The sequence below is a fragment of the Hypanus sabinus genome, chromosome 13, assembly GCF_030144855.1.
Source record: "Hypanus sabinus isolate sHypSab1 chromosome 13, sHypSab1.hap1, whole genome shotgun sequence".
Classification (NCBI taxonomy): domain Eukaryota; kingdom Metazoa; phylum Chordata; class Chondrichthyes; order Myliobatiformes; family Dasyatidae; genus Hypanus; species Hypanus sabinus.
Window position 1 is genome coordinate 59,860,704 of NC_082718.1, and position 21,748 is coordinate 59,882,451.

The 21,748-nt window shown below is 45.3% G+C and overlaps 1 protein-coding gene across 1 annotated transcript in view; it reads right to left on the reverse strand.

The window, feature by feature from the left end:
* Positions 1–21,748, reverse strand: part of itpr2 (inositol 1,4,5-trisphosphate receptor, type 2) — a 308,708-nt gene that overhangs the window by 144,925 nt on the left and 142,035 nt on the right. The window contains exons 10-14 of the mRNA XM_059987723.1: positions 16,495–16,539; positions 13,929–14,080; positions 13,261–13,360; positions 8,246–8,406; positions 376–517 (exon numbers count right to left, since the gene is read on the reverse strand). Of these exons, the coding sequence (XP_059843706.1) occupies positions 376–517; positions 8,246–8,406; positions 13,261–13,360; positions 13,929–14,080; positions 16,495–16,539 (600 nt within the window). The remainder of the gene's footprint in view (positions 1–375; positions 518–8,245; positions 8,407–13,260; positions 13,361–13,928; positions 14,081–16,494; positions 16,540–21,748) is intronic.

The following is a 21,748-nucleotide window of genomic DNA, read 5'->3' on the forward strand; positions in this document are numbered from 1 at the left end:
GAGTAGCATGGTTAAAAGTTTTCACTCAGTCATGTTCGTAATGGTGTACAGTGCGGGAGTGATGAACCGGGACTGCTGAGATGAAAACATTCACACTCAAAAGACCGCGCAAAAGGAGACAGTCTCCCGCGCACGGGAGGCCCAATCAATCAGCTGCATGTGCACTTGCCACATTCTTCCAATCAATCCATTACAGTTCAGACCAATACCATTACATCAAATTAATCCAATTAACCAGTCCCCTCAAATGTGGCTCTAGATTTCTTAAGGATCAAAAACACCTGATACCTTGCCTGGAGTAGAGACTCATTTGATTCTGTCCCATGAGAAGGATAAAATTGGTGGTTACCAGAAACCGTACTGAGGTGCTCTTACCTGCTTCAAAATATTTTGCTCCCTCATTAACTTCTGCCTCTCCCTGTTTGGTTTGGTGATAACCACATCCAGGACTTCTTGGCCATTACTGACCGCATCCGCAACAAAAAAAACCAGGTCTTCCAGAAGCTTTGTCACAAACCTGTGGACAAATTCAGTTCATGGTTTTCCGTTACCCTGCTTATTTCTGCTTTTCATCAGGTGTTAAATGAGCTTCCTATGGTAGTGTCTGACTCGAGCTATGTCCAGAGGAAGCAGCATCTCAGTGCTACCCATTCCCCTGCTCTTTGTGAGAACTCTGTCTATGCAAAATGGCTCCGTTGTTAACCTGCATCATAATGTTCTCCAACCTATTTCCAATCTCATGCTTTAAAAAAAACAGGAGCTCATTCAGCCCATCAATTCTATGCTCTCCCATCAGTCCCATTCTCCCTTACCTCCTTGCTATCTATTCTCTTCGACATGCCCATCGATTCCCCCTATATTCCCACAGAATAGAGTCAATTTACAGCAATCAAGTAATGCACCAACCTGTATGTCTTAGGGATGTGGGAGAAACAGAGGAAACACATGCAGTCACTGTGTCCAGAGATACCGGCCACGTGACAGACGCACTGCCACCTGGCTGGTCGGAGGACACACCACACGCCAGTCAACATTTGGTACCTCCCAACTAATCAATGCACAGCTAAATTATCGGTCACCTTAATTGGATTATGTCGCCCAGCCCCATGCTATAAAAGGTGAGACATTTGCCTGGCTCACTCTCTCTTACAGACCACCTCATTGAAGGTAAGTGCATTGATTTATGTTTGGGAAGGTTTATGGTTTGTCCTGGTAAGGGAGCCGCAGCTATCCAAGGTCAAGGGGGATAGCTGTTGTAGTGCTTTTCCCTCGTTCTTTGCATGTGTTACCGTACCCTGTCCCCACACCTCTCTCTGTGTATTGTACAGCCGACCCGACTTCCCCTTGTAAATAAATTCCTTATTATTAAAACTGTGTGTGTCCAGGCCTCTATTGTTGAGACTCAAAGAACCGGTTATTTTCCATCACAACAGTCACAGAGAGCGCATGCAAACTCCATGCTGGCAGTCCTGGAGGATGGGTTTCAACCCAGGTAGCTGCAGTTGCAACAGGTCAGCCCTACATGCTGTGCCATTATTCCACCCACGCCTTCAGCAGCACCTCAGGACCTACTTCCAGTCGGGAGCTATGTCTATGACAAGGCCAACATGGGATCAGTGAACTCTCCCTAGATGAAGCAGGAGGTGGCAGAACGGGTAGTTTGTGACGCACCACACTCCTTCTACCATTTCTCCAGGGGTTTTCAGCACTCCTGGTGCTCAACTCCTCCAAGTTCAGAGGTCATGGATCAGAGATTCTAGGGAGTCCATGGGGACATTGCTGAGGGATCTTCCCCTCTGCCCACCAAAGAAACAATTCCTGCTTGGATCTGAGATTGAAGGGTCTGTGTCAGGGGTCTTGTATCAGATGTGAATGTTCCAAGTTCTGCAACAGAACCCAATGAATTCAGCTTGGGCTTGCAGTCAGGGGATATTGGCCTGGCATGCAACAGTTGGTGAAGCTGGTGGTTGGGTAGACATCATGGCATGCTGAGGATCTGCCAGGGTTTTCCCCAGTGTATGCTCCTCAATAAACAACTCTGAAACAGTCTGGGTTGGAAACTGCTGCAGATTAATCCCACTAGTACAGCCATTGCCCAGAGATCCAGAGACCTTGGTTCAGTCCAGTGGAAGTTTCCAAGTTCTCCCCGTGACCACATCAGCTCCCCCACGTGCTCCAGTTTATTTCCACATCTCAAAGATGTGCTTGTGTGTGGTTATCTGGTGTTACAACACCAGAGATCCATTCCCTTCATTGGCTCTGTAGGACGAGGGAAGGTGCTATATAAATCAGACTTATTTGTTTTAATGCAAGGTTGCATTTCTTGAGTTTACAGCTATTCCGGCTGAGCTTCATAAATTCCCTTCAGCTTTGCTTCACAAAAATCAGTTTGGTTGGACTCTTTACACCTAAATTTCCACTGACGTGCAATGTTTTAAAATTGTATCAGTTTCCAATATCCACAGCAATACACACAAAATGCTGGAGGAACTCAGCAGGTCAAACAGCTTCTCTAGAGAGGAATTAGCAGTCAGCATTTCGGGCCGAGCCACTTCATTAGGACTGGAAAGGAAGTGGGAAGAAGCCAAAATAAGAAGATGAGGAAGGGGAAGGAGTACAAATGGACAGGTGATAGGTGAAACTAGGTGAGAGGGAAGGTGAATGGATAGGGAATGAAGTAAGAAACTGAGAGATGATAGGTGGAAGAGTTAAACGGCTGAAGAAGAAGGAATTTGATTGGAGGTGAGAGTGGACTATGGAAGAAAGGGAAGGAGGACAGGCACCAGAAGAAGGTGATGGGCAGATAAGTAGAAGAGAAGGGGTAAGGGGGAGCCAGTACAGGGAATTGAAAAATAGAGAAGGGAGGAAGGGAAATTACTGGAAATTAGAAAAACAATGTTCATGCCATCGGGTTTGAGGTTACCCAGATGGCATCTGAGGTGATGTTCCTCCAACCTGAGAGTGACCACATCATGGCAGTAGAGGAGGCCATGGACCGAAATGTCAGACAGCTAATGCAAAATTAGAATTAAAATGGGTGGCAGAAAGAGTGAAGGTGTTCTATAAAGCAGAGACCCCAGTCTACATTGGGTCTCGCCAACATAGAAGAAGCTGCACCAGGGGGAGTGGATACAGTCGATGACTTGGATAGATGCAGAGGGACCTTTCAGTAAAAGTTAATTATTTTAACACCTTCATCATCCCCTGCAGTACAGCCCCTCCAAATGGTTATATTGGTATTTTTATTAAGGATGGGCTGAAATGATCCCTTTTATGCTGCAACAAAATATGGGATAAAATCAAAATAATTGGTGCTATACAACTGCATCCAATCAGAATATACCAATGAAAATTTCATCCAATCACTTTTCAGTTTAAACAAAGTTTGCCCCATGATGTCAGCTATTTGTAGAGTAAGTCCTCTGACAATTGATGAAACATAGAAACAGAGAACCTACAGCACAATACAGGCCCTTCAGCCCACAAAGTTGTGCCGAACATACCCCTACCTTAGAAATTACTAGGCTTACCCATAGCCCTCTATTTTTCTAAGCTCCATGTACCTATCCAAAAGTCTCTTAAAAGACCCTATCATCTCCACCTCCACCACTGTTGCTGGCAACCCATTCCACGTGCTCACCACTCCCTGAGTAAAAAACTTACCCCTGACATCACCTCTGTACCTGCTCCCTAGTACCTTAAACCTGTGTCCTCTTGTGGCAACTATTTCAGCCCTGGGAAAAAGCCTCTGACTATCCACACGATCAATACCTTTCATCATCTTATACACCTCTATCAGGTCATCTCTCATCCTCCATCACTCCAAGGAGAAAAGGCCAAGTTCACTCAACCTATTCTCATAAGGCATGCGCCCCAACCCAGGTAATATCCTTGTACATCTCCTCTGCACCCTTTCTATAGTTTCCACATCCTTCCTGTAGTGAGGCAACCAGAATTGAGCACGGTAGTCCAAGTGGGGTCTGATCAGGGTCCTATATAGCTGCAACATTACCTCTCAGCTCCTAAATTCAATTCCACGATTAATGAAGGCCAATACACCGTATGTCTTCTTAACCACAGAGTCAACCTGTGCAGCTGCTTTGAGCGTCCTATGAACTCGGACCCCAAGATCCCTCTGATCCTCCACACTGCCAAGAGTCTTACCATTAATACTATATTCTGCCATCATATTTGACCTACCAAAATAAACCACTTCACACTTATCTGGGTTGAACTCCATCTGCCACTTCTCAGCCCAGTTTTGCATCCTATCAATGTCCCACTGTAACCTCTGACAGCCCTCCACACTATCCACAACACCTCCAACCTTTGTGTCATCAGCAAACTTACTAACCCATCCCTCAACTACCTCATCCAGGTCATTTATAAAAATCACGAAGTGTAAGGATCCCAGAACAGATCCCTGAGGTATTCCACTTGTGACCGACCTCCATGCAGAATATGACCCATCTACAACTACTCTTTGCCTCTGTGGGCAAGCCAGTTCTGGATCCACAAAGCAACGTCCCTTTGGATCCCATGCCTCCTTACTTTCTCAATAAGCCTTGCATGGGGTACTTTATCAAATGCCTTGTTGAAATCCATATACACTACATCTACTACTCTTCCTTCATCAATGTGTTTAGTCACATCCTCAAAAAATTCAATCAGGCTTGTAAGGCATGACCTGCCCTTAACAAAGCCACGCTGACTATTCCTAATCATATTATACCTCTCCAAATATTAATAAATACTGCCTCTCAGGATCTTCTCCAACAACTTACCAACCACTGAAGTAAGACTCACTAGTCTATAATTTCCTGGGCTATTTCCACTCCCTTTCTTGAATAAAGGAACAACATCTGCAACCCTCCAATCCTCCGGAACCTCACCCATCCCCATTGATGATTCCAAGATCATCGCCAGAGGCTCAGCAATCTGAGATGGCAGAGATTTGTTCTAAAGCCCTACAATGGAGCGGTCTGGGTCATTGTGACTTCTTGCTTGTTTTAGGAAGACTTTGTTCTACATTGCTATGTTGGTGTCAGAATCAGTGGCGGCAGTTGCGGGCTTGGGTGTGTTGGTTGTTAACGTAAATGACGCATTTCACTGTATGTTTTGATGCACGTGCAATAAGTAAATCAGAATCGGAATCTGAGGGTCCTTCACAAGGACAGACAGGGGAAATGGCAGCGGGATGTTAAGTGACATTTTGTATACTCAATGAAAAAGAGAGAGAGGGAGAGAGCATTTTGAATTGGGATTGACTTGGTCAGGTGTTGAGGGAAACCGCGTACTGAGCTGTAAAGTGGGATCAGAGGAAAGATCAAAGCCAAATAACCTTCAACGGCACCTGCAAGTTTGTATGTTAGCCAAGTGAACTTTGTACTGCCACATGAGAACTCAACAGCTAGAAAATAATGCAGTGTTTAGTCACAGGCTATGACAATGTGAAAGCTGTGGAACCATCTCATTGGGCATCATTCTCATGGCAAAGATTGGAGTCTCCCAGAAGTCTAGAAGTTTATTATCATCAGCTGGAAAGTCAAGTAAATTTATTATCAAAGTACACATATGTCACATATACAACCCTGAAGTTCATTTTCGTGTAGGCACTTACAGGAAATTGAAGAAATTCAACAGAATGTACGAAAACTACATAAACAAAGGCTGAGAAGGAACCAAAGTGCAAAAGACGACAAACTATGCAAATGAAGAAATCAATAACGCTGAGAACCTGAGTTGTCAAGTGTTGAAAGTGAATCTGTAGGTTCAGTGTTGAAGTGAGTGAAGTTAGCCATGGCGGTTTGGGAGGCTGTTCCCGACTTAATGCTCCTGTGATGGTAGTAGCAAGACAAGTGCGTGGCCCAGATGCTAGGAGGTGCTTTCATGTGGAGGCACTCCCTGTAAGTGAGCTCAATGGTAGGGAGGGCTTTGCCTGAGACGGTTTGCAAGTAAACTGACTTACTACCAGATGACAGTCTTCCTGCAATATGCATTTATCACAAAATAAAGAAGCTGCATTAATGGAGAACAAATGTTACTTTCTCATTGCAACAGCTGAGATGGGTCCACGTAAAACATATCCATAAAGCAGCTTTGGGAAAAAGGGAGGAGACGAAAGGAAACCAACAGAACAAGTTGGGAGTGAAAGAAATGATATACAAGAAGACAAGGAGAGAAACATTCCTTCCTGTGACAAACAGAATTAAAAGTCAGAAAGGATAAATCGAAGAGCTTGCCCTTACTTGTTCCGTCTTGTCCTTTTAAGCTGACTGGGACGTGTTCCTTTCTCCACTATCTCTCACCCTGGGGAAGTCCCTGCAAGGGCATTTCTGAGCAAACCAAGGTCAGCAACGTAAAGGTTTAACACAAAAATAAACATGGTGGCAAACTAGCCCAGTCTCTGAGAGGGAAAACTCAGAGACACAAGAGGCAGCCGATCCTGATCAAATGGCTGGAGGAACTCAACGGGTCAGCCCGCAGCTGTGGATGGAAACGGACAATCGATGACTTGGTTTGAGCCCCTTCATCTGGTCGTAAAGATAGTGAGAGAGAGAGAGCTAGTTTAAAGAAGTGAGGGGATAGGGCAGGGCAAGAACTAGCAAATGATAGATGGATCCAGGTGAAGAGGAGGATAGGCATATGAAGGAGGGGGAGAGTAAATGGCAACTGAGGTTCCGCAGTGGTAGGTGGAAGCAGCAAGGAGCTGCAGTTGATGGAATCTGACTGGAAAGGTATCATGGAACCAAATAAGAAAGATGAGGAGGGGGGGTGGGAACAGTGAGGGGAGAGGACCCAGTGGGTGATTGGCAGGTGGAGTGGGTGAGGTCAGAGAGAGAAACGGGGTGATGGCGTCTGATGTGAATGTGGAAAGAACCAGGTAGACCAGGAGGAGAGAGAAAAGGGACAAAGTGGGAGATCTTTACCTGAAGTTGAAGAAAACAGAGGTAGATTTTGCTTTTAAACAAATAAAAGATTAAAGGTACAGTGTGATTGAATAACATGGGACAATGCTGCTCCAGTGAAGTAATTTCTCAAATTGCAATTTCGAGAGCAAATTTAAAAACATTCCTTCAATCTGACTTCATTTCAGATCTAAAGTATGTGCACAAAAGACATGGGAAGATCAAAACCTGCACTATACAAACAGGGAAATCATGGGTAAATTCAACAGTGTGCACAGAAGAGACTTCCTCATCCAGAAAATGAAGAGAATGCAAAGTATGCTAGCAGGCTCAGGTTCTAAGGCAAACAGGAAAAACGAATTTGCAGGAAAGCTAATTAAACAGGAATGTTGGAAGCTGGAGATGAAGTTGTCCAAAAGATTCTTCAGGACTCAAGAATGAGGTGGAAATCTTGTGGTTACAGCCAATTTGCTAGATGTTTATAACAAAGAAATAACAGCAAGCAGCAAACTTTAACTGTAAACACCTCACTCTAACAAAGATCCTGCCTTGTGGTCTGTCTTTCTACTGGAAAATGATTCAAACCAGGCAGAGAGGGAATCTCCTCTGACAAGAACAGCCGATGAGACCAGGACAGTTGTGATTTATGCTGCCCTGACACTTCAGGATCACAGACAAAAGCTACAGAAGTACAGAACCCGCTATAACAACTGAAAATCTACAGGCAAACAGGTGAATACACAAACATATAACCAAGAATAAAGAAAGTTAAACTACAAGAAAATCCAACAGGAGGGAGATAGGAACAAGAGGTCACACTGTTGGGGTTTGATAAAGGAAGGGTGTAAGAGGCTTTTGTGGAACAAGTCAAAGTCGATTGTCGAAGTCAAAGTCAAAATCAAAGTAAATTTGTTATCAAAGTACTTATGTGCTACCATATACTATTTACTGGAAAATGAGGAAACACAACAGAATTTATGAAAAACTGTACATAAACAAAGACTGACAAACAACCAAAGTGCAAAAGAAGAGAAATTATGCAAGTAAAAGATAAATAATTCTGAGAACTTGAGTGAGTTGTCGAGTTCAGAGATGAGGTGTGTGAAGTTAATCGCTTCAATTCAGGAGCATGATGGCTGTAGGGTAATAACTGTTTCTAAACCAGATGGTGTGGGACCTGAGGCTCCTGTACCTCCTGCCCAATGGCGGCAGTGAGAAAAGAGCATGGCCTGGATGGTGGGGTCCATGATGATGGATGATGTTGTGTGTGCAACAGTAAATATCCAATGGAGCAATGTACATGCACTTTGTATTTGTGGAACATATTTTCAACTCACCTTCTTTCATTCTGAGAGATGGCACCACTCTCTAACCTCTGGACAGTGGCTAAAAGAACTTTACTGGCATCATTGGCAAAATCCAAGTCCCGGACTTCTGAGAGCGGCACAGAGACAATGGCAAATGCCTCCTTGTCTTCCTTGGTTGGGCAGGTTCCAATCTAATAACAAGACAATGACCAGTCCGTCACAAGAACACAAATGCCAATCTGACTATGGGAAGTTAAATGCCACGGATGGAACATTGGAGTTGTGCACTGGTCTCGTTACTGAACTAACAATACACAAATAACCCAAAGTTCATTCAAGCCCCAGCATTGAGATGGAGAATCCATGTTCAGGCTTGATTTAAGCTGAAAGCCATTAGGTCTTTTGTGTGGATTGTTGAATAACCAAATTGGTTACTCTTTGCTTCAGTAGGCAAGAGATTTCATTACACCTTGTTGTGTAAAACAATCTAATGAGTTTTGGTAGAGGAAAGCTGACTGTTTATCACTTCCTGTGACTGTCTGTGTATCACTTCCTGTGACTGACTGTTTATCACTTCCTGTGACTGTCTGTGTATCACTTCTGGTCCCCCCACTGGAACTGGTTGACTCTTAATTGCCTTTGGAAATGGCCGAGCAGGTCAAATGTTTTGGTCAAACTTCAGAAAAACATAGAACATAGTCACCTCTCACCCTTCTTTCCTTCAAAGAAAAGAAACCCTACCTCACTCCAGAACAAACTGCTGCAGAAACAGCCAATTGAAACGCAGCCTCTGTTGTAATGTAGGACAAGTAGTAGGGAGAGATTTTACACAGCAAGATCCCATTAAAAGCAATGAAATAAAAGGCCAATTCATATACTTTAATAATGTTAGCTGAAGAATATATGTTAGCCAGGAATTAGATAGAACAGAACTTTACAGCACAGTACAGGTCCTTTGGCCCATGGTTGTGCTGACCTTTTAACCTACTCTACTCTAAGATCAACCTTAGAGCTCTTGGGCTCAATCTTGGGCTCTTACAAAGCCCATAACCCTCCATTTTTCATATCGTTCATGTGCCTATCTAAGAGTCTCTTTAACTGTTGCTGTCAAGAAAGGATACAGCCGGGATGTCGGAATAGGAGTTGGCTGTGATAATGTAAGTTACCCTCGTCTGTTGGGCTGACAGACAACATGGGAACTGTGTAGCCTCGGCTGTAATAAGGACTAGGCCTCAAGTCTCAGGCTTGCTTATCGCTGCAGACCAGGTGAGGAAGCGCTGGAGTGTGAGGTCCGCGCTCGGTAGGGGCTGGCCTCTCCCACTGGTCCTGTCCTCCCGCGTTCAAGCGTTGGAAGGACAGGCTGGATTGCTTGCATCTGAACCCTATCACTAATGTTCTATCGACTGCGGGACATGTTGCTCAGGGTCTTGGGCAGTATCTTTTTTTCATGTGATTGTGCTTCTTTGCTCATTATTTTGAACATGTCACTTTGTTGGTTTTACCATGGCCCCAGAGGAATGCTGTATCGTTTGGTGTGTCTAAAGTGGTTGAATAATAATTAAACTTGATTTGATCTGCCTCTACCACTGACCCTGGCAAGTACATTCCAGGCATCCACCTCTCCGTGTATAAATAAACTACCTCTGACCTGTCCCTAAACTTCACTCCATTCACTTGAAAGGATATCCTCTGCTACTAGTTATTGACGCTCTGAGCAGAAGGCATTGGCTGACTATTCTGTATGTATGTACCTTATAATCTTATCTAACTGAGCCACCAGTAGCATGGCAGTTAGCATAACAGCACCAGCGACCAGGTTCAGTTCTGACACTGTGTGTCTGTTCTTCCTGTGCCTCCAAGGTCTACCTCTAGGTGGTCCACTTTCCTCACACTTCCCAAAGGTGTTAGTAGGTTAATGAGTCACATGGGTATAGTTGGCCGAATGGGTCTGAAGGGCCCTATTACTCTGCTGTAACTCGAAATAAAAATAAGATACTTCAAACAAGTTGCCTCTCATCCCCCTTCAAGATGTTTTATTGATATTACTGCTGATTTCTCTTTAAGTACAATCTGGCTTTGACACAAGACGTTCTGCAGATGCTGGAAATCCAGAGCGGCACTCACAGAATGCTGGAGGAATTCAGCAGCTCAGCTAATGTCCATGGAGAGGAATAAACAGTTTAGGACAGAGATCTTTCATCAGGACCGGAAAGGAAGTGAGGAGGGGGGAGAGTCATCGAAGCTGACAGTGAAATGCGTCTTTTGTGTCAGGTAGACTCAGTGAGGATTGTGCTGGGGGCAGTGCACACATGTCCCCACACTTCCAGTGCCAACAAGTCCCTACTCCTAACCCGCACGTTGGGAGGAAACCTGAACACCTGGAGGCTTTGACTGCGGTTCATGCCCCTTTCTACAGTCAGTACATAGAGACCTACTGATCACATCACATTAATATGTTCCTTCACCTGCCAGATGTAGGAAGTGCAAAGCAAACCACCACCAACAGCCACTCTTCACCGATGGAGCTGTGCTGCCAGTCCCCCTCTCAACAGTGTAAGGAGGGGCACTTTTCCAGTTTAACCACTCAATCTACCAGCACCAGCAGTCCAATTAGCCCCCACTGTATGCACTGGGACATTGGCTGGCCACAGATATGAAATGGTAAATAGCTACGAGTGATTAATATCCTTTATCTGCAGAGCGTAGCGGTTAGTGCAACTGCTTTACAGGGCCAGCCTGATTCCTGCCGCTGTCGGTAAGGAGTACGATCCCCCGTGAACACGTGCGTTTTCTCACGCCGTTCTCCTCCCACATTACAAAGGTTAGGGTTAGTGAGTTGTCGGCATGCTGTGTTGGCACCTGAAGCTTGGCAACATTTGTGGGCTGCCCCCAGCACAGGCCTGGCTGATTTAATTTGCAGCATTTCACTGCATGTTTCGTTGTACATGTGAGAAGTAAAGCTATCCTTTGACCCCTACCGTCACAATCTCAGGCAGACAATGTGACTCACAGCAAAATGAAGCGCAGCCGTTGTTGTAATGTAGGACAAACAACAATGGCATTAAAGGGCAATTCATATATTTTAATGGTTTTAGTTGAATATATGCCAGCCAGGCATTACATAGAATATTACAGCACAGTACAGGAGCTTTGGCCCATGACATTGTGCTGACCTTTTAACTAACTCTAAAAATCAATCTAACCCTTCCCTCCTACATAGCCCTCCATTTCTCCATTATCCATGAGTTCCTTAAATGTCCCTAATGTATCTGCCTCCACCATCCCTGGCACGGGGTTCCACATGCTGTGTAAAAGGTTACCTCTGACATCCCTCCAATCATCTTAAAATTATGCCTCTCATATTAGCCACTGCCGCCCTGGGAAATTCTCTCTGCCTATCCGCTCAATCTATACCTTATCAGCCTGTACATTCTACCAAATCGCCTCTCCTCTTCCTTTGCTCCAAAGAGAGAAGCCCCAGAGCACTCAGCTTTACCTCAGAAGACACGCTCTCTAATCCAGGCGGCATGCTGGTAAATATCCTCTGCACTCTCTCTAAAGCTTCCAGGTCTTCTTTCAAATGCGGTTCTGCTGCTGTTGGAGCCTGTAATCTACATTTTGGTCGTGTGTTATTGAGCCGATTGAGTGACCTGGCACTTTGCTGTCTCTGAGGGTGTTCCTTGAGGCTTTGAGCAAAGGGTGCGGCCTCAAGGCCAAGAGTTCAAGAATCAAGCCCACGATTGACTCCATTTTTGGGCGATTAAAGAGCTGCGGAAGTTTGTAATTATCAAGGTGAGAGGTTGTTTAGCACCGTCTACCAGCCTCCCCTCCATTGCTGCTGGAGGAAGGTGTCTGTGGTGAACTACATATACCTGTCTGGACACGCCCCCCCCCACCCTCTGCTCACTGCTCCTGTGGCTCCTCCCACAGACCCCGGTATAAAGGCGATTGGAGGCACTGCTCCCCACTCAGCCTCCGAGATGCTGTGCTCTGTTTTGCTGTTAATAAAAGCCTATCGTTCACCTCCCGTCTCCGAGAGTTATTGATGGTGCATCAGTGTCTGTGTGTGACAGCCTCCCTCTCCCTCTTGCTCACTGCTCCTGAAGGAAGGTCCCTGCGTTTGAATGGTCTCCCTCCCTCCCTCCTGTCAGACGATGGCGCCGGAGTTCTGGGTCTTTGACGAAGTTTAATTGAACGGTTTGTGGAATGGATTCTGTAGTTCACATTAGGATGTCCTTCCAGTTGCTCCATTTCTCGTTGCTATTTTGGGCCACTTTGAATCGGGCCAGCCTGCAGATCATGAGCAGTGAGCTGAACTGAATATGCCCGGAATCTTCCAATTCTCTGTTTTATAAGCTGCGTTAATTGCTCGTTTTTTCTGTTGCTGTTTGCACGATTTTTTTTTGTGCATGGGTGGGGGGGGGGTTGATGTTTTTCTTTGAATGGATTCCATGGGTTTGTTTCCTGGGTGTCTGAAGGGAAGATGAATTTCAGAACTGTATGCTGCATATATAGTTTGATAATAAATGTACTTTGAATCTTTAAATCCTTCTAACAATGAGACGATTTGAACTAATCCAATGTGGATTAGCAGCCCCATCTCTTTAAAATTGTGCTGGTCGATCCCTGACATCAGACTGAAGGTGCCACGTGTAATGATGTAACAGCAGAGGCCCTGCGTCTGAAGCCTGCTACCCCAAGGCAAGACCGCCACTCCAACCTGCAGCTGTCAGCCTGTTGAACAGCCAAGACCCTGGAGGACAAACTAACACGACACAGCTGCACAAAAACCTCCACTGTACGTGCAACTACTCAAGTAAATTTATCAGTGCGAAATGAGTTCATTTGTTTGCTACTCATCATCAAATAGAAAGCCACTAGGATGTTAACCTTCTCGGAGCATTGTAATGTCAAATGAATTACTTTCCCAAACTGAAACTAGCTTAGGAGGAATATTTTGTATTGACCAGACTAGAAATTGACTTTTTAATTGTTGGTGTACTTGTGTGGCATTGATGCTGTGCTACATCTCTAAATAAAAATACCTTCAGCATCACTGGCCGTTCCTCTTCAACATCAATGGGGATGTTGGTGCTGGTCACCCACGTGTTGGTGCAGAGATGCCTTAATCTCACGTATGAGTTCCTGGAGAAAGTCAAAAGGAATTTGTTCAAAACAAATGCCCAAGTGATAACATGTGCTGGGACAAAATTTGCTCACTAAATACGATGAGTGAGGCAGGGAGCATCACCAAACTGAGACCTTGGTCCTCACATACCCGAGAGCTGCAACAGTGACCTGCTGTTAGTCTTAACAGTTCTATACATTATTCGTATATTAGTTCCACTTAACTGTCTATCAGTAAATCACCTTGTACAGAAAACCGCTACCAAGCCCTGGCAATCTGCAGGTAAGGCCGACAAGCTTGGTAGCGTAGTCAGAAGAGAGTGAAACAAATGTTGTCGTACACCAGGGCTTTGTGGCACAGTCATGCACCAGCCTCTTTCTGCTGGGAAATCCAAGAAATTCCCATGAGGGGGCAAAACAGCATAAATGAACACAAAATGATTTTAGCAAACACAACTGAAAGAACCATGAAAATTCTGGCAGGTTGGGACAAATATGCAAACTCCGTTAGTGGAGTGGCAGCTGACCTCTGCACTCTGATGGAAATTGTGGGCCACGTAAATGTTTTCCTGCAGAGAAGAATTACCTGGGCACCAGAGAGTCGGCTCTCTGAAGAGTGGTGGTGTCAAGCTCAAAGAGGGATGCGATATCGTTTCCATGGGGCACCGACACCAGGGTATAAATGATCTTTTCCACCATCTGACGCTTGTTTTTAATCGGCAACATGTCCCCCTCGCTCTGAAATGAAAGAAAACAAACTGTACAGAGGCCCGAGGCAGCAGCATTGATATAGTTTACTATAAGCCAGTTAACAAACCTCAGAAGCTGTGTAGCTATTTGACATTATGCAATGTGGGATACAGCACCAGTACTTGTGTTACATTACTGCATTTCACAAACGACTTTAGCTAAAATCTACTGGGCCACCTTTTTGTCTGATGAAGTCTTTTCCTCCTAACTCAACATCAAAGAGCCATTAATGGACCCACGTGTGGCTGTCCACTCTACCCAGGCCCCTACCTCCCATCCTCCTTCAGGCCTTCGCTTCCTCAGCCTCTCCTCGTAAGTCATGTTGAGTTAGATTGTGCCAATCAGGATGCTCTTCTATAGATGCACAGTGGAGATTATCCTGACTGGTTGCATCATGGCCTGGTGTGGAAGCACCAATGCCCAGGAATGGAAAAGCCTACAAAACATAGTGGGCAGATCACAGGAAAAGCCCACCCCACCACCATCATCAAGGACCCCCAATGTCAAATCCATGTTTGCTTCTCGCTGCTGCCGTCAGGACCCACACCACCAGGTTCAAAAACAATTATTACCCTACAACCATCTCACAACCTCTAGACTCACTCTGCAACTCAGTATAATTTACTTCTTATTTGTTTGCTTTTTTATTTATTATCTGTTTTATTTTATTTGCAGTTTGTCTTCTTTTGCACCAATGTTATTTTCAGTCTTTGTGTATGGTTTTTCATTGCTTTTATTGTATTTCTCTGCTCAATAAGAATATTAATTTCAGGGTAGTACACGGTGACGTAAGCATATTGTGATAAAAAATTTAGTTCTTCCATCAGGTTGTTTTTGGACGACCTAATTCTACCCATTTGTAGCCTCCTCTTCAAAACGAATTTTCCTGATCATCAGCAAACTTAGCAACTACAACTTCACACCCTCGACCAGAGCACCCAGATAAATTGTAAGAGGTTGGGGGGGGGGGGGGGGTCCCAGGACCTGTCGCTATGGCAACAACATACTTTACATTTTGAACACAAGACAACAACCCACCCATACCATTGCAGTCAACTAACCACCTCAGTGATACTTCAAGCACTATGACCTTTTGCTTTTTGTCATAACCTTTGATGCAGTAGCTTAGCAAATGTCCTCTGAAAATGTAGGTGATCAGCATAGACAAGATGGGCCAAAGGGCCTGTTTCCATTTTGTGTGACTATGAATCGAAGACAAAGAGTACTGATGATGTCAGAAGCCCAACCTCTGCCGCACATCTCACACCGTTCTCATTGAGAAGACCTCAGCCACACATTGGCAGAAGCCAGCAGATCTGCTTCTTTGCAGCTCCAGTGAACCAGGTTCAAGACACTGTGAATTTGAGGGTTCCCAACACACATGGTCAATGAGCCACTGAAAATTACCGCGTGTGTAGATAACTTGGGGGAATCTGAGGGAAGAATAACATGGAATTGGTGTAGATGGGTGCCTGATAGACAATATCATGGGTGAATGACAAATCCAGAGGAACACACACAAAATGCTAGAGGAACTCAGCAGGCTATGCAGCATAATGGAGGAGAATAAACAGCTGATGTTTTGGGCTGAGACCCTTCATCAAGGCAGAAAAGAACGAGAGAGAAGCCAGAATAAGTAGGTGAGGGAGGGGAAGAGGTACAAGTTGACAAGTGAGAGGTGAAATTAGGTGAGGGGTAAGGCAGGGGTTGGTTGGGGATGAGGAATGAAGAGAAAAGCTGGGAGGTGACAGGTAAAGGGATCTGATAGGGGAGGAGAGTAGACCATGGGAGAAGGGGAAGGAGGAGGGGAAACAGGGGGAGGGGATGGGCAGGTGAGGAGAAGAGAAGGGGTGAGAGGGGAGCCAGAATGGGAAATGGAAAAGGAGATAAGGGGCGGTGGGGGGAGAAATTACGGGAAGTTAGAGAAATCAATATTCATGCCATTGGCTTGGAGGCTACCCAGAACACGAGTTGTTGCTCCTCCATCCTGTGGCCTCATCATGGCAGTAGAGGATTGATGGACTGACATGTTGGAGTGGGAGTAGAAATGGATGGTCATCAGGAAAACCCATCTGCTACCTGAAGGTGTGGTGTGGAAACGAAGTCCTGGAGGCTGCAACGTGCCCAGATGTGAGATGAGGTGCTGTTCCTCAGGCATTGTGTCACACCCTGACAGTCAGAGTGGGAGGGGGATGGGGAATTAAAGTGGCTGTTGATTTTCAAAGACAGAGCACATTTTCCCACACTGTCCTTTGCCACCAAGCACAGTCCTGAAGGAGGGCTGTTTCGAACGGGTCTGAACAGCCCGGTAACACACAAAATAAACCCGTACACTGCAACACAGAGGCAACAATTCAATAGCAGCTGCTCGAGCAAAATTAAGTCAAAGGTTGTCCACTCACCACTCCCTTTGACTCCAGCTGGTCATTTCGGTAATCTGGATTAATCTGAAACAGACGTTTGATGAGAGCTTCAGACAGGAGAAAAGGCAGGGAAGGACTTTCTCAGGGGTTCTCTGGCTAGGTGGCAAATACTTGGAGCATATCTCACCAGAGGAAATGGCGAGGCAATTACATTACAAACATTGGATAACGAAGGGTTAGGATTAAGGGGATACGGGCCAAACACAAGAAAATGGGAGTAGCTTAATGGGGATCTCGGTCAGCATGCACCAGTTTTGCTTTGGTACTGTGAAACTCTGTAACAGTGCGGCACTCAGACATCAGTCCGTGATGCCATGATAAAATCATTTACTAAAAATACCTAGTGCCAGGCAAGGTCAAGCCCAGGAAGATATCCTCCAACCATACTGAATATACAGCAAGAGCATACCAGTAATATGAAAACCAACCACAAAGATCACTTAAACTGATTATGTGACGTAACTGGGGCCTTTCACTTTTACTAAAATAAATATGAATGTCCATGCTTGAACATTTTCCCTGCACCCCGACTGACGAACTCATCAAAGATGATTTTCCGTTGGTCAGTGGTAGCAGCAGTGATTTACCAGAGGGGGTGGCATTGTGCCTCGGCTGTAATACCTTCTCTGCACTTACCGAGGTTTATTCAAGGCTGGGCTGACATGTGACGTTGGTGCAGAAGGTGGAGCACCTCGCTGGTAAATGCTTTGTTATCACATCTGCTGAGACGTGGTGAAAATCTTTGTTTACGTGCCAACCAGACAGATCTTTCCAAACACAAGTATCGAGGCAGTGCAGGAGGGAGAAGTAAATCAGAATGCAAAGTGGATTGTTATGGTAACAAGGAAAGTGCAGTGAAACAAATAAGGTGCAAAGGTTGTGACCAGGGAGGTTGAGAGACCGCATGCCATGATAGCGTAGTGGTTAGCACAACACCATTACAGCTTGGAGTTTGATTCCAGAGACATCTGTGAGGAGTCTCCATACGTCCTTCTTGTGGAATACATCGGGTTTTCCCTGGGTGCCCCGGTATCCTCCACAGCCCAAAGACATACCCAGCGGGTTAATCGATCAGTGTAAGTTGTCCTGCTGCGATTTGGTTTGGGTTAAATCGGGATTGTCAGGGTTAACTTTATCAAATACGGTGAGGGATCCATTCAAGAGTCTGATAACAGTGGGACAGAAGCATGTTTAAGCTCGGTGGTACACATTCTCTAACTTTTGTATCTACGGCCTATTGCGAGAACAAATAATACAAGGCCAAAATGCCAAGTCTGACTCTGTCTAATCTGTTTTGGGTAATAAATCCCACTCATTAACTCTACTTCACTTAAAAAGGCCAACGTTCCCAACCAAATGTGGTGGATTGCAGAGGCAGGCCCTTCAGCCCACAAACTCCCATGCTTGCCCCTCTCTATTCTCCCTACATTCTCACAAAATGGCTGTTATGTTACCAGTGCAACAGTAATGACAATACTTTAAAACTTTATCAGAGTTGCAAAGGAATGCAAAACATCCTGGAGGTGTGACAAGAATGTTATATAAATGTTTACAATTGTTAATCAGTTAACCAGAACACATTAATCATAAAACAGACCACTACAGCACAATACTGGTCCCTAACCACAAGATCAACCTAACCCTTCCCTCCTACATAATCCTCCATGCTTTTATCATCCATGTGATAACGTATGACTTTTTAAAATGTCCCTAATGGATCAGCCTTTACCACCACTCCTAGCAAGGCCTTCCACACATCCACCACTCTCTGTGTAAAAAACATACCTTCTTCTAATCTTTTTAAAATTATGCCCCCTTGTATGAGCCACTTCTGGCCTGAGAAAAGTTCCCTGGTTATCCACTCAATCTGTGTCTCTATTAAGTCACAGCACTGCAGTAAATCTTCTCTGCACCCTCTCTAAAGCTTCCCCATTCTTCCAATAATAAGCAAACAGAACTGAACACAAGTGAGATCTAACCAGGATTTTACAGAGCTGCAACATTACCTCACAGCTCTTGAACTCAACCCCTCATCTAAGGAAAGCCAACACACACATTCCTTCTCAACAACTGTACTGTCTCTATGCACAAAGATCAACAAAGGGCCTGGCACCGATCCCTGTGGCTCATCACTAGTCACAGGCCACCACTGAGAACCAATCTTCCAAAATCACTCACCGCTTCCTACTGTCAAGCTAACTATGCACCTATTTAGCCAGCTCCCCCAGGATACCGTGTGATCTAACCTTCTAGGATGATCAACTCCATCCACAAAGGTACACACAGCTGATTCTGCTCCTCCAGCTCACTCCTTATTAACTAACATTAAATGTACAGTAATTTTAACAAGGGTCAAAATATATTCTGATCAGCAGTACATCACCAGTGAAAGATGCGGTGATTAAAGATCTGGGTGAAGAACTACTGAAAATAAGACTTTCCCATTTATCTCGATCTACCAGTGGGAACATGCATGAAGGTTCGCTGAAGCTGTGGCTGCACGCACCTCCAGAGCTGAGTGCATAGACACAGACTGAGGGTGGGGATGGGGATGTCTTTCTCAAGCCTGCAGGCTGACAGCACAGGGATCAAAGTCAAAGTCCATCTTCGCACCGTTTGAGCAAGTATGTGTACAAGTGCAATGAGAAACTTACTTGCAGAAGCAACACAGGCAGGTGGCATCAGAGGAGCAGCATTAACAGGAAATACACAAATCAGACTTAATTATACACATCTTTTACAAGAAAGAAGACAATTAGAATTTTAAAAATCACTTCTACTGCTAAGTGGTTATCGTGTTGCTAAAATGTAGTGATCAGAATGGTGAAAGGGAAGTAGTTGTTTCTGAACCTGATGGTGTGGGACTTCAGGCTTCTGTACCTCCTGCTCCATGGTAGCTGTGAGAAGGTGGAATGAACCGGATGCTGGGAGACCCTTGATGATGGACGTTGCCTAGTGCTTGGGCTCCAGCAGTCCACCATTTCAATCAATGATTTGGCCGAGGGTACCAAAGGTCCAAACTTGCTCTTGGGGTGGTGAGGATGGAGCAGAACACTTCAAGGAGATGCAGACATGAGGCATGGGAGCAGAATTAGGCCATTTGGCCCATTCCATCATGGCAGATTTATTACCCATCTCAACCCAATTGTCTGACTTCTACCCTTTAATGCTCTTATTAATCAAGAATCTATCGACCTTTGCTTTAAATATACCCAATGATATGACCTCCACAGCCGTCTGTGACAATGAGTTCCACAGATTCATCACCTAGTGACTAAAGAAATTCCTCCTCATCTCTGTTCTAAATAGATGTCCTTTGTATTCTGAGGCTGTGCCACCTGCTCCTAAACTCCCCTACTACTGGAAACATCCTCTCCACATCCATTCTATCTGGAAATCTCAATACTTAATAGATTTCAATAAGATCCTCCGCATTCTTCTAAATTGCAATGAGTACAGGCCTGGATACATTAGCCCTTTCCTTCCTGGGATTATTCTTGTGAATCTCCTCTGGGCCCTCTGCAATGCCAGTCTCTTGCATCCTATCAGATAAGGGGCCCAGAACTGATCACAATACCCCCAGTGCAATCTGGCCGATGTCTTAAGAGGCCTCAGACGAGTTGAATACAGCGAACAGAACCTGTCAGCTCATCCACTTTGATGCACCAATGAGAGATGCGGAATGTATTTCAAATGGTGAGAAGCCGGGTGGTGCTGATGTTCTGTTGGTACCTGGGTGTCCCTGTACACATCACTGAGAGCTGACACACAGTGATGAGGGAGGCCAGCAGTAGGCAGGTTTTTGTCTTTCTACCGAGAGGATTTGAGTGCAGGAAACAACAGTTGTTGGAAAGATCAGCAGTTACTTTACTCTTCATGTTCTTTTTCGCCTTGTTTAATAGATGATTCAAAACAGAAGCAGTCTGATTACACACAGAGTGTATGCAATAAAAGAGAACTTTTCATCCACCACTAATTAGAATTCCCTCAGTTAATACTTCTGCAAGCACTTTCAAAAATGCTCTCAGCATCATATGGACCACCAATTATTGATACTAAAATCAGGGTTATCCGACCTGGGAATTGATATAATGCAGTTGTCTCATAATAACCTGGACTCTTCTACTTACACCCAAAGCGTATACATTTTGGGTAAGACCTCAGTATCACAGGGGTCATTGGGCTGGATTTTCAGGAGACTAGTACACATTTCTGTGTGCATTAGGAGTCTCAGGACATGGGTGAGGAGGTACAAGACAAGAAGTCAGGAACTACCAGAGACCTGCTCCCATATTCAAGCACCAATGGTATACAGTGCTCCAGGAACCACACAAGGGAACCCACAGTACCTGCAGATCACAAGCTGGGCTAGACCTGACACAGGTTTGATGAACCCACTGACTTCAATACAGAGTGAATTTACATTTTGTTTATGAATTAAGTTTACTTAAACGTATTTAAATAGAATTAGCCCACACATCCAAGTGATGTAACTGGGGTGTGGCCGCTGTCATATGCCAAACAGCTACTTGTGAGAGGTGAGAGCTGGATGTCCAGTGGGGACCAAATGTGAATGATCTTCCCCAGAATGAACAGGACAGGCACTTTCAGCAGAGGTGATGTCCTCTCTGGACACTCCATACCCGGGTGAGGGTGGACACGACGAGACAGGGACATGCCTGTTCCATACACTGGGTGAGGGTGGACACGACGAGACAGGGACATGCCTGTTCCATACCCGGGTGAGGGTGGACACGATGAGACAGGGACATGCCTGCTCCATACACTGTGTGAGGGTGGACACGACGAGACAGGGACATGTATGTTCCATACACTGGGTGAGGGTGGACACGACGAGACAGGGACATGCCTGTTCCATACCCGGGTGAGGGTGGACATGACGAGACAGGGACATGCCTGTTCCATACCCGGGTGAGGGTGGACACGACGAGACAGGGACATGCCTGTTCCATACACTGGGTGAGGGTGGACACGACGAGACAGGGACATGCCTGCTCCATACACTGAGTGAGGGTGGACACGACGAGACAGGGACATGCCTGTTCCATACACTGGGTGAGGGTGGACACGACGAGACAGGGACATGCCTGTTCCATACCCGGGTGAGGGTGGACACGACGAGACAGGGACATGCCTGTTCCATACCTGGGTGAGGGTGGACACGACGAGACAGGGACATGCCTGTTCCATACACTGGGTGAGGGTGGACATG